At 38.9% G+C, this 13,604-nt stretch overlaps 1 protein-coding gene across 1 annotated transcript in view; it reads right to left on the minus strand.

Annotated features, from left to right (window-relative positions):
• Positions 1–13,604, minus strand: part of LOC139691975 (uncharacterized) — a 138,376-nt gene that overhangs the window by 16,986 nt on the left and 107,786 nt on the right. Inside the window, exons 2-3 of the mRNA XM_071589953.1 lie at positions 6,908–7,140; positions 1,181–1,325 (exon numbers count right to left, since the gene is read on the minus strand). Coding sequence (XP_071446054.1) covers positions 1,181–1,325; positions 6,908–7,140 — 378 coding nt within the window. The remainder of the gene's footprint in view (positions 1–1,180; positions 1,326–6,907; positions 7,141–13,604) is intronic.

Consider the following 13,604-nt stretch of genomic DNA (forward strand, 5'->3'; position numbering starts at 1 on the left):
GCCTACTATGTCTGCTAGCTTGCACACTTTCAGTCGATGATCATCCAGTATCACTTTGTGGATTTTCTTCACCATTTCTGGAGTTGTCATCTCATTTGGTTGACCAATGCAATGCTCGTCTTGATAGCTCGTATGGCCTCGTTTAAACTCTGCTACCCAATATTTTATTGTTGTAAATGAAGGAGCAGACTCACCCAAAGTAGTATCCAGTTCAGTTTTTTATATTGATTGGGCTGAGGCCTTTCAAATAAAAGCATTGTATCACATAACAATGACTAATTTTCTTCATTTTCACAAATTCACTGAAAACGTTCACTATTGATGGATGCAAAACAAATACTAATCAATTTAGCATCTTCAGACTTGAAATATAAGCTTTATAGATTGTGTAGTTTCTAATACAGTGATATATTTCAAACAACTACTGCCATCTCTAGGTCAGGCCGGGTATTTCTAGGCTTCCCCATGTAATATTAATAATTGCTACAATGCCTTAAAATTCTTAAAAGTAAATCCCTAGAGCGTTGACACACTTTTGCCAGTGGTTTTCCCTGACTTGAAGATTCCTTGGTAGGCAGATTCTGAAGGATCCTTGGGGGTATGTGTGCAAGTTTCTTAATGGTACTCAGGATTCAATGGTAATGTCCTTTGAGGGAGTGTTTCACTTTTGGGAATATGAAATAGTCTGCTGGTGTCAAGTCAGGACTTTCCGAAAGGTTGGCATCTTATACATATGTATGCATAAAAAAAATGCACACACACACACACACACACACACATTCAAACAAGAAAACCTGCCATATAGCGAACAAATATTCATTCGCATGGAAATACACATAAGGAAATGGGTAAGGAATACATATATTAGACAATCACAGGAGAGGTCGGGAAGGTGGAATCAAGCAGATCACAAGGGCAAAAATATTTCCTTAACCGGGACTTGAACCACGGATCTTATGACTTCACAGGCCAATGCTATATATATATTTTGCTAAGGTTTCAACACTAGGAGTGATGAAATATGGTAACTACAATTTAATGATAGCAGGAATTAAGCCAGATATCCAGAGATATGATGTGACTAACTACTTGTTACCAAAGCAAAAGCATATTAGTATAGGTTTATTTAAAGATAGATAGCTCCTTGGCAATTATTTTAAAATCAACATTGTTTACATACATGGGCGGCATTTGTAAGCCACCTCCACGAATTTTGCTGCTCCTGGGCAAGGGTCCATGAAATGCTCCCCTGGCTTTGGAGCAGCATGGAATTTACATTGTGGCTTGTTTTGGCAGGCTTCAACCACCATTTGTAACAAAGTATACTGAAAAAGTAGAAGGTGACATTTTTTTAACCCTTGAAACCATATAAAACATGTAGTTTAGTACATTCAACTTTGTTGAATAATATATACATATATAACTCAATAATAATAATAATTATATATGTACGTACATATATTATTCAATAATAATGATTAAACATGTGTGTGTGTGTGTGTATATATATATATATATATATATACATATATACACACATATATATATATATATATATATATATATATATATATATATATATATATATATATATATATATATATATATATATATATATAAAGAAAACATAAACACAGTAATCATCCCAAAGGTGCCCGAGAGGTAAACGAATGTAAATATAATTACAGTCAAGTATAGCCACAGGACTGAAGATATCATCATCATCACAGTATTTCAATCCTAACATTGGAGTACTGCTGCCCTCAATTCTTCTCTAATCAGTGTTAATTCCCTCACCCCATGATTTCTTTTCTGTGTCCTACTTAATTTGTCATTAGCACTTTTCTCTTTGTAAAGCATGAAGAAAGGCTCTTCATTTCTACAGGAAAGAACTCAACTGGCAATGCAAATTCTTCGATTCTTTCTTCGTGCTTTACAAATGGTTTTCTGCAAAGTATCGGCTTCTACTATCTCTCAAAACACTTTTCTCTTTGCCTTCCATGTGATATTTTTCCCTTCAATTGTTCCTTCTATTAGATTTATAAGTACTCCTTTTTGCTTAAATTTCTGTCCAATCCATTAAGTTATTCTTCTTCATTGAATTCTCCGTTTGGTACTTTTCCCTTTTTCTCTTCTATAACTTGTTCCTCTCAACTTCCTATTCGTTCATTTAATCTTCAGCTTCTACTCCTGCACTATGTTTCAAAGGCTTTTTTTTAGCTGGTTCACTTTTTAAATGTTTCATGCCTTGGTAGTTTATATGCCATGCACCACCATACATGGTTTGTATTAAAAGTATCAGGAAAAGTTTTGGGAAAATAGATTTATTTAAGATATTGCTATAATGCCTCAAAATTCTTCTAAGTACATCCCTTGACGTTGGCACACTTTTGCCAGCGACCTTTCTATGACTCAAAGGTTCCCTGGTTCCTGGATTCTGGAAGGTCCATAAGGGCACGAGTGCAAGCTTCTTTGATGGCCCTTAGGGCCCCATGGTGTTGTCCTTTGAGGGAGGAATTCAATTTTGGAAATAGTCTGCAGGCGGCAAGTTGGGGCTGTAAGGGGGTTGGGGAATCATTGCAAGGCAGTTGCAGGTCTTTGCAACCAGACACTTGACTCTGCTTTGGTTGTCCGTCAAAACCTTAAGGATGGGTTTAGCCTAGATCTTTTGCATCATCAAAAATCGTCTTTTGTAGACACATGTTGTATAGTGCAGGGAAGAGGTTCCATCCTTGTCTATCTTGTTTATTTTTGCTTCTATTTTCTTTCCATTTTTCATTTGCATGGTTATTACCTCATTCTTGTCGAGGTTGTTGATTATTCTTATGTTGTTTTAGTCCATTTTAAAGCTTCTAGTATCTGTAATATCTTGTTTCATTTATATGGCTTGTTTATTTACCATTTTTTCAGCCAAAACCCTCAAACTGATTATTCCATCTCTTGTTCCGCTGCGGTAGAATCATCACACTCTTCTCCAAGTCCTCTGGTAGTTTTCCTGGTAATTTTCCAAAGTCTTACCTTTGATTATTTCTTAGTGTGTCCCTTTGATCCCAAGTGCATCTATCCTCTGTCTCTTTATTCTGTCAACTTCCTGGTGCCTTGTTGCTCTTCCAGTCTCTTATGGCTTTGTCAAATTTGCTTCTCAGAATCTCTGGGTTTCACTCATCTTCTTTTATCACATATTTTCTTTTATTAAGTCACCTTTAAGTGGTTTGGACCTTTGATAGAGCACTTCAATGGATTCTTACCATCTCTTCTCAATTTTATCATCATGTATTAGTATCTTGGGTGTTGTAAGATTTTGATTTTCTTTCCCTAAATTGTACCTTCCTCAGTTTATGAGCCATTTTGCTGTATTTGATTTCCTTGAAGCAGCTTCTATCCTCTCTTCCTTTCCCTTCTTGCACTCTTGTACGCCTGGCTCTTCATATATATATATATATATATATATATATATATATATATATATATATATATATATATATAACACTTTTTGAAAGACTCACGGACGTGAATAATAATGTATAACACTTAGCACTAGTGGACACAGACAAAAACACAGAAACACACAAAAAAAGAGACTCACTATTTTTCGAATTTTCGGTGGTCGTTGCCACCTTTATCAAGGAAGAGAGGGACAGAACTGAAGGGAATACGAGGGCTGGAGCGATGGATGGAAGGGGAAGGTGGGGAGGGAATTCCGAAGGGACGGGTTTGGAGGGGCAGCGTTAGAAGGGTGGGGAAAATGTAGAAGGTGATGGGGGTGGAAGGGGGATGAAAATATAATTAGAACAGGGTAATTAGTGCCTAATATTGATTCCTGGCCAGTTCCAGGACTCCAAAAGCCAGATGAAGGATTGCTCTAGTGTTTTCAGTTTCAGAGGAGGATCAGAGGGTGGGAGGGATGCTATGATTGATACACTATAGCATTTATCAAAGGGAGTGTTGTGTTCGGAGGCGTGTTTGGGGATAGGGAGCATGTCAATGAAGGAAGAGTTTTTGCATGAGGCTCGGTGGTTGTTGATTCTGATATTGAGGGGTGTGGTGGTTTGCCCAATATAATAGGCAGGGCACAGTTGGCACTTCAGAAGGTACACTACATTGCTAGAAGTGCAAGTAGAGGAGGGAATTGGTGGGAGAGAGTTAAAAAGCGGGTGGGAGAGGGATGGGATTTTGGTTTTGAAAATAGGGCATGTTTTACATCTGGGTTTATTGCAAGGCGTTGGAGTGGTTTTAGGACGGGTTGGGGATTTAAGGAGTTGATTTGTTGATTTGAGGAGATCGGATAGGTTGGCGGGGCGTTTGAAAGTAACTGAGGGGCATTTGGGAAAAAGGTTGGCGGTGGCATTATGATTTTTTAGGATAGGGTAGAGGTCTTTCAGGATTGATCGTATAGATTCTAAGCCCGGGAAGTATGTAGTGCAAATTGAGAGAGGGTGGGGTTCTGCGGTGGAGGAAGGTTTGGGAGTGTACGCATGTTTTCGGATTCTTTTGTTCAGGAGGGATTCGGGATAACCTCTTTTTAGGAGGGAACAGTGTAGACTTGAAAGGAAATAATCAAGGGAATCAGGGTCACTACAAATTCTGTGTCCCCTTGTGGATAGGGAGTAAGGAATGGAGCGTTTTGTGTGATATGGGTGGCAACTATTGTAGTGTAAGTATTGCTGTTTGTTTGTGGGTTTAATATGTACAGAGGTGTGAAATGTTTGGTTTCTTAATGTAACATTTACATCTAGGAAGGTGATTTGGGAGGAGGATACTGTAGAACTGAAGGAAATAGAGGACGAAGCATTGAGGTCGGAAATGAAAGCTTTCAGGGAATCGGTACCATATTTTGAATTGAATTTTCGGTGGTCCTTCTCGGTGGCTGGTTTCTCTTCCTTGATAAAGATGGTCACGACCACCGAAAATTCGAAAAATAGTGAGTCTCTTTTTTTTGTGTGTTTCTGTGTTTTTGTCTGTGTCCACTAGTGCTAAGTGTTATACATATATATATATATATATATATATATATATATATATATATATATATATATATATATATATATATATATATATATATATATATACAAAAAAGAATGCAAAAAATGCCATGCAAAAAAGAGACCGTGTTGACGTCGCAAAAGACATGATTTGCGAGGCTGAATCCGATCCCACATTCATCAAAAGGATCATTACTGGAGACGAGACGTGGGTTTATGAGTACGACACGCAATCCAGACATCAGGCAAGTGAATGGCGTTCACCAAATGAGCCGAGACCAAAAAAACCACGTCGTTTTCAGTCAAAAAAGAAGGCAATGCTGACGGTTTTCATGGATTACAACGGTGTAGTGCATCATGAATTTTTGCCAGAAGGCCAGACAGTAAACAAAGAGTATTATTTGGGCGTTATGAGACGTTTGCGTGAAGCAATTCGCCGAAAGAGACCAGAAATGTGGGCAGAAAACTCGTGGATTTTGCACCATGATAACGCACCGTCGCACAGTGCTATCATTGTTCGTAATTTTTTGACGAAAAATGCAACAAATACCATCCAACAGCCACCAAATTCACCTGATTTGGCTCCCTGTGACTTCTTTCTGTTCAATCGAGTTAAAAAACCATTACGGGGAACGCGTTTTAGCAGCCGAGAGGAAGTAATGGAAAAATCGCAGGAAGCACTGATGGACATACCGAAAACCGACCGTAACTTTTGCAAATGTCAAGTTATGACACTAAGATTTAAAGGGTATATCAACAACAGATGTACCAATTTAACAAAAAAAACAGAACTCAAATCGGAACGATGGGAGCGCCACACGGTGGTTATTCCGGGAACTTTTTGATCAAGGTAGTATAACACTTTTAGAAAGTCTCACGGAGGTGATTAATAATGTATAACACTTAGCACTAGTGGACACAGACAAAAACACAGAAACACACAAAAAAAAGAGACTCACTATTTTTCGAATTTTCGGTGGTCGTGACCATCTTTATCAAGGAAGAGAAACCAGCCACCGAGAAGGACCACCGAAAATTCAAAAAATAGTGAGTCTCTTTTTTGTATGTTTCTGGGTTTTTGTCTGTGTCCACTAGTGCTAAGTGTTATACATATTATATATGAACACTCACACTTCCGTATTACATCGACGAAATCATCTATCAACTATATATATATATATATATATATATATATATATATATATATATATATATATATATATATATATATATATATATATATATATATATCTGGGCACCTGCAGCTCCACCAAGCTATGTGATTTTTCGGGTACCAGATCTTCTTGGGAAACCATAACCGGCACAGGGAAAGGAACTGGTCCCCCTACCCTGATATGTGAATTTCACATGCCGTCGGGCTTAGCACTGGGTGAACCATTACCATTACCATTACCTACCAAATGGAACTTTGGGTTGATTGTCACACCTTAGATTAAGAAACATAGATTAAAAACTAATGAAAAGATATTTAATGCTTTCAATGGTAATTCAAAGAGAAATATCACAATGAAAATTTAACCCTGTATTTTTATGTAATATCTAATGCAAGGGGATTTCGGGTATATTTGTGAACAATTTTTTCATGAAAAAATAAAGAAATCTTGACTGGGATTCAAACCAACATTTTCGTCCTGCTTTTTAAGGGTATGTGATTGGTCCGGATTTTAACCCCGGACAGATTAGTTTTTCATGATTAAATTTTCACTAATTAATCTTGGATGTTTTTTGCTTATTTAGGATTGATTGGAGGGAGGTCCCATTAATGTCCAAGAAATGATTATTTAAGTTATGCATTGACAAAATATCAAGCAAATTTTAGATGAGAGGAATTTAAAGACAATGTCCTCAAGCACATAGCCAATTGCATTTCCTGAAAGAACCTCCTGCACCTCACTGTCACTCACCTGCATCTTGGTCGGCCACGAGCAGGAAATGTTGGGCGATACGACACCTGGGCAGACGGGGGGTGTTCTGTAGGGTGCGTAGTCGCGGGAGGAGAAGATGCTGCGCGGTGGAGGGGGTCGGCCGTACTGGGCCAGCTCGACGGAGATGGAAGTACCCGGGGGGCAGCGGAGGGTCATCAGCTCCCCCTCGCAGCCAGCGCGCTGGTACGTGCGCAGGGTCCCCGACAAAAGAGCTGCAATGGAGAAGAGAGAACACGGAGAGATGAGTGAGTGATCGAGGCTCTAGCGAGCGTGATGGAGGAATCGAGGCTAAGGCTACAGGGGTGGTCTGAAAAGTTTCCGACCTAACAAAGAGACAAGACATTTTTTCTGAAATTTTTTGAGGCCGGAAACTTTTCAGACTACCCTCGTACAAGTCATCGTTCCGCTTGAAACTTTGAGCATTAAACAAATAGATACGTCATTGATAGCACTACCACTGCTACTAGAATTCCAACATTGTTCCTTGGTTGCCCACATAGCTACATAGCGGTAATCCGTGACTCTTGATATCCTCTCAACAGAACGCGAGGCGCTTGTTTTCATTACGCGGTTTAGTGAGTTGGTGGCTGTCGCGTGCTAGTCATGAGTCCAGTCCCTTCGCGGGTCACGTAGTTCTGATGATCCACGCGGCAGTCTGTTGTGTTTTCCTGTAAACCTTGGCACGAGGGCGTCTCTATTTGTTTAAGGGAGAGTTGAAAGAATAACCTAGTGGGTATCCTCTTTCGCAAAAAAACATTCGTTTCCGCGATCTTCTGTGGGACCTGCAGCGAACACCGGTTTGTGAATTCCCAATAATTTCATCCTGACAACAACGACTGCGATTTAAATTTACTTTTTGTGATGGTCATATTTGTTGCATATTCGCGATGAACACACAGCTATTATCCCTTTTCTATGGACAATTCACTTGACTTCACTGCAATCGCGAACTCCAATCACCAATAAGCATGAAACACAAATGATTAAACATCCACGTTCGCTTTACTAACATTTAATGGTGCATCATCATCAGGGGAGTCTGAAGGATTAGCGGGTTTCGGTGGTTTGCTAAAGTAAATCTAGAAAGTTGGAAAAAATAATAAGACGAAGTCTATCGGCTTAACTGACATGTGATTGGATTAGATAAATCAAACAAATTTTACTAAATTACATAGAGTGGTGACCTGGTCAGTAAATTTTATTCTTTGGTTGGTTTTATTTTGTTCTTACGCAACTGTATTTGAGTTTTGGGTCTTCGGCATATTCGTTAACTACCGAGGCTCGAAATAACCTTTGAAGGATTTTATATCATGTCGTTAATATTATTTCCTAAAATTCATCAGAGATAAACCATCCTTGGCGGCAAAACACAACGTCTACACTTCAGCCAAAGAGACAAATTAAAAGCCTCGAGCGTGATTCTCAAATACATCTTCAGCGTGTTAAGCATATCGGCAAACTATTCAGTCGACGGTGAACAAGAACCCTGACTTCATAAGTGATTGACCCAGTTTCGTAAGTGATATGACTCTGTCTCCCATCGTATGTGACGGCACAAAAAATGTAGTTGTTATACTTTCGACGTAATTGGTTCCTGAGAGAATCAAATTTACTATTATAATTAAAGCTAGTGCTTTTACCACAATTCTTTCATAGAAATACTTTTTAACCTATTAAAGCCTCACAATTTTATTGAATCGATTAAAAATACAAAAGATAGGCATTATGCCCTGGCTGTAAGCGCGAGTTAAGCTAATGTGTCTGCAGGAATCATCCTAGATATGTGTAGTTAATGCACAAGTTCACACTTTTACTGTGCATGCAACGTAAGCTGAGTCACACTTGCATTAAAAGTTTGAATAAAGCACTGCATGTGCTACAGCTATTCTGGAGGAAAAGGTTTGCCTTTCTGATATTACAAATTGAGTAAAAAATTGAACCACTGGCCATTTTCGTAGTACGGAGTAGAGCGCGTAGTTTAGCCCCTCCGCGCTCCGATGCCTGAGATCATCCCTTTGCGTAAAATCAAAACTATATAAACAGGTCATTTCATGGTACAGCTTAAAATCGATTAGCTAAGTTACAAGTTCAAAAGGAAAAGAATGCTAGATCAAATAAATTTCAATCATATGCAGTGCTTCTGCTGTCCAAAAAAATAGCTGAAAATTACCCTAAAACAGCAGCCTGTGCAGAACATGAACGCGGATATATAAAAAAATGGATATTATGTCGGAATGTGATGGAATACTTGCTAATTATGATGATTATATGTTGTTTAGTGACTTTTTTGAATGCTATTTTGAAGTAGGATGTTATCAAATATTTGAGAACTAAAAAGTCTGAGAGATCAATTGATCATTGTTCTTTCAGTCTCGGGGCGTCATTCAATGATGACACATTAGCAATTTTGACTGCATGTCAATGTGACCAACTGCAGGAGATTTCCATAAGGAAGTAGTGGTTCTAGAGATATTAGAAATGAGGAGCTGTTAGTTAGAGAAAAAAGTGAGATGCATGGCACGAGTGGTGCTTCTGGGTGTTCATTGAGTCCCCTTCTTTCGCTGGCGACGTTTCATGTGGCGGAAATCGAGTTCTCTGGGGGAAATGGGAAGCTAAATGCTCCATTATCAATAAAATCAGAAAGTTGAGGCTGCTGCTGAGGAATAGGTGAGCGAAAAAATGGAGAGACATCTTGGAAACGAGATAAGAGGGAGATTGATAAGATAGCTGTAGAGGATCAAATGGAGAAACACCCAGAACAGTGCCCCTGGGGATACAAATTGGAAAAGTGGCAGCCATTCGGAAACTAAAGACTGGGTCCAGTCCAAATCCTGTGTAGATAGGGGACGTACTTGTATAAGTCTCTGCCTACCGGAAAACCCTACCCGTTTTACGTGGCATACTTGAAAATGCGCACAGCATTGTTCATAAGGTACAATTTATTTTTATGAAAACAATATTGTAAGATATACCAATTAATTTTGGTAAAAAAATCTGCACATTTAACCGTTATACCCACCCATCGTCCGTTATAATTACATTGAATGTTTGTTTTATCAATTCGTAATTTTACGTTTCACAGCAACGCTTAATACTTACTATCCACATATGATATAAATGACGTTTTCTGAAGTACGAGGGTCATCCGGAAAGTAGTACCCGTTCGTGCCGCATGAAGTGCTGACGACGCGAGTAGCCGCTGGACGAGGTCAGATAGCTTCAGTGGCTTGTCTGCCTTCTCTGAGCCAAGTTGCGTGACGCTAGCATTGCCTGTGTTGTTTCTGTGATTGTTTACAATGTTTAAAAAAATTGAGAACGCCGCCAGTTGTGAAGTGAGGGCAGTGATTAAATTCCTCAATGCAAGAAACGTTCGCCCATGTGATATTCATCGCCAATTAAAGGAGGTGTATGGAGACAATGTAATGGACGAGTCGTCTGTTCGGCGGTGGTGTCGCAACTTCAACATGGGGAGGGGGAACACACACGACGATGAGCGTTCGGGGAGACCGTCTGTCATTACAGACCAACTGGTGAGCTCAGTTGACGAATTCGTGAGGAACGATCGGCGCGTCACAATTGATGACATCTGTGAGCATTTTCCCAATGTTTCTCGAACAATTGTTCATGAAATTGTTAAACACCATCTGCATTATGCAAAAATTTGTGCAAGATGGGTCCCTCGCGTATCTCAATGAGCTGGCGGCGAAGGACTATGCAGCAGGAATACAGAAACTTGTCACACGTTATGACAAATGCCTTAATTTGCTTGGAGATTATGTTGAGAAGTAGTTTAAAGTATCCTCTTTCAAATAAAATTTTTTATGTTTGTTAATATTTACTTTTGTGTCTTTATTTCACGAACGGGTACTACTTTCCGGATGACCCTCGTATAACCGATGGATTTTTGAAATCGTTTTGAGCAACAAAAAATAATATTTTAAATTGCTTAATAGCGCGAAAGTTCTCGTACAATAGGAGTAATGGCGAATAATACTTTATTTTAATATTCCCGTTTTGAGGATAAGTGATCATGTTTTGAGGATAAGTGATCAGTTTTGCCGAGGAATAACAATTTTTCGCCTTGAAATATGGCATGGGAGCTTTAGAGATGATATGGTATACGTCTACAAACAAAAAAGAACTCTTCGTGACTTATAGTAGGAAAACAAGAACTTTATCGATGCCATTATCAACGAAGTCCATATACAGGGTTTGATTTACCACTCGGAAAATAAAAAAATGACCTTTTGTCATTTTAATGGATTTAAAAGGATTCCCAAAACTTGAAAAAAGCGTTCTCTTGAAATCCATTGTTTTGTAACTGATCCACTTTAATTCTTGAGTCCTTCATTTACGGTGGCATTTTTACAATCAATTTTAGTCACCGGTTTCGTTTCCGCGCGAAATTGATATGACACGTTGGGACGGTGATGCTGGGCGAAATTTCGCCGAGCTAGGGAGGTGAGTGACTGAAGAGGGAGAGATAGAGTGGGGAAGACATGAGAGGTGGATAGGAAGGAGTTGCTAAATGACGGATGAGTAAGAGGAAGGGGACGAGGCAGAAGTTGAAGGGACAACGGGCAAAGTTGCGAGGGGAGGGGAATATTGCAAAATGGGAGAGTTAAGGGAGCGAAATGTGGAAAAGGTCAGGTGGTGAAGGGCCCCAAATGGAAGTTTTAGATTTCGTTACATAACATTTGTGGGAGAGGGCTCCTTAGGTAGGATCAGAATGTTTCAAGGGATTCTGGTTCTTGTAATAAAGGCAAAACTTCATACTCCTCAACTATCTGCCAGCTGTTTGAAGTCCGTACAAAACATTCGATTGCTCGATTGTATTACCTCATTTAAATACATGGAAACTGTTAAAAAATAATTAGTATCGTACTTTAAAATGAAAATTAGGTATTAATTAGTTGACTGCTATTACCATCATCGGGAAGCAGCTGGTATATTTGATTTTCTGCTCATTTTTCCTCTACTTCAGGTAACTATAATTTCTTTGTTACGAAATACTCGTACATGCAAAGAATTTCAATGAGACATATCAATCTACACAATACCCCACAAAATATCGGAAGGGCGTGTGGCGGGGTTGGGGCACCAAACTTACAGAGCGTTTTGAATGGGAATGGGATTTTGAAGACTGTGATAGAGGGGAGAATGTCAGGCAAGCGAGGAAGGGGAAGGAATAGGTTAGGCATGTTGGTGGGAAATATAAACAAATATAAAATACATACCTTATTGAAATAAAAATATTCGCAAATGTACTCAAACAAACTCATACGAGTATGTGCCTACCTATACGAGATGAAGAAAAAATGTAGTGGTTGCTTTCAATTTCGTTATGATTATGTATTGTGGGATGTAAGATAGAGAACTTGATTCTATAATTAGTAGTGTCTCTCTCTTATTTTATTTTGTGGCGGGGTCGTAATAATTCCCTCTATCTTCTATCTTCAATTTCCTAACTACACCAGAGTATCATCTACATTAATTTTACTTTCTCACACTCGCTCACTTCATTCGACCTTTGACCTTCCCCTGAAGATATTCCTTTACCAGAGTCGCTAATAATTTAGTTTTACAAGGCGTCTTTTCTAATGTGGCTCTTTCTCTTCTTTTTAGTAGTCTCCTTTCTTTATGAACTTCCTGGCCGTGCTATTTGCTTTGTTTTTGTACATATTTTATGGCGTCACAACTCTCTTTGTTCCCTATCTTCTTTGTTGCTGTGAAGTGGTTACTTTTCATTACGGTGGATGAATAAAGAATTTCTTCTAACGAAATTTACCCTATCCTCAATTATCAATGGAATTAGCATCATCCATACAAATAATTTTTCAAATAGAATTACATCAGGCGATACCTAAAGATCGAATATTATAGGAAATGTTGGTACAAAAAACTGTTTTCTAACTTTGATCAAGTGTTTTCGTGGTTACATTAAATATTCTCTCATCTCGAAGCCAGAAGTTTGCAAAGTTTGGTAATGAAGAGCTCGAGCGACGCACAACACCCCGTAAAATTGAGACTGATTTTTGCGGCTCTGAGACTTAATACGTGGGAATTAGCAATTTTATGACTGAAAAATCTTTACAATGGTTCAAGTTACTCTCTTTAACGGGTTTACATTAATACTGAACCCAATATTTCCAAGAGATTTCTTTTTCACTTCGATAAAATTTTTTACGTTCTGATTCAATGAAAATACCGGGTATCGTTATCATGATGAACTAAATTGCTTTATTTGTATATACATATATGTATATTTGTGGGTCGCGGTAATCCAGGGGGTAGAGCGCTGGACTACTGACCGGAGGGTCCCGGGTTCGATCCCCGGGCAAGCCTCTGGGCACCTGCAGCTCCACCAAGCTATGTGATTTTTCGGGTGCCAAATCTTCCTGGGAAACCATTAACCAGCACAGGGAAAGGCATTGGACCCCCTTCCCTAATGTGTGAATTTCACGCGTCGCCGGGCTTAGAAGTGGGCGCACTCTACCATTACCTACTAAACGATCTTCAGGTTGATTACGGTGTTTATAGCACGTATGTATGCTTGTATGTGTGTTTGAGAGTGCATGAGTAAAATATTTATTTTTAACCTTCTGAGTGACGATTAAAGAGATCATTAGTAGAGATAATTATCGGTGTGTGTCATGTATATAATGGGTAGCTGTCG

Source organism: Hetaerina americana, unplaced genomic scaffold (genome assembly GCF_022747635.1).
Source record: "Hetaerina americana unplaced genomic scaffold, ioHetAmer1.1.p SCAF_4, whole genome shotgun sequence".
Classification (NCBI taxonomy): Eukaryota; Metazoa; Arthropoda; class Insecta; order Odonata; family Calopterygidae; genus Hetaerina; species Hetaerina americana.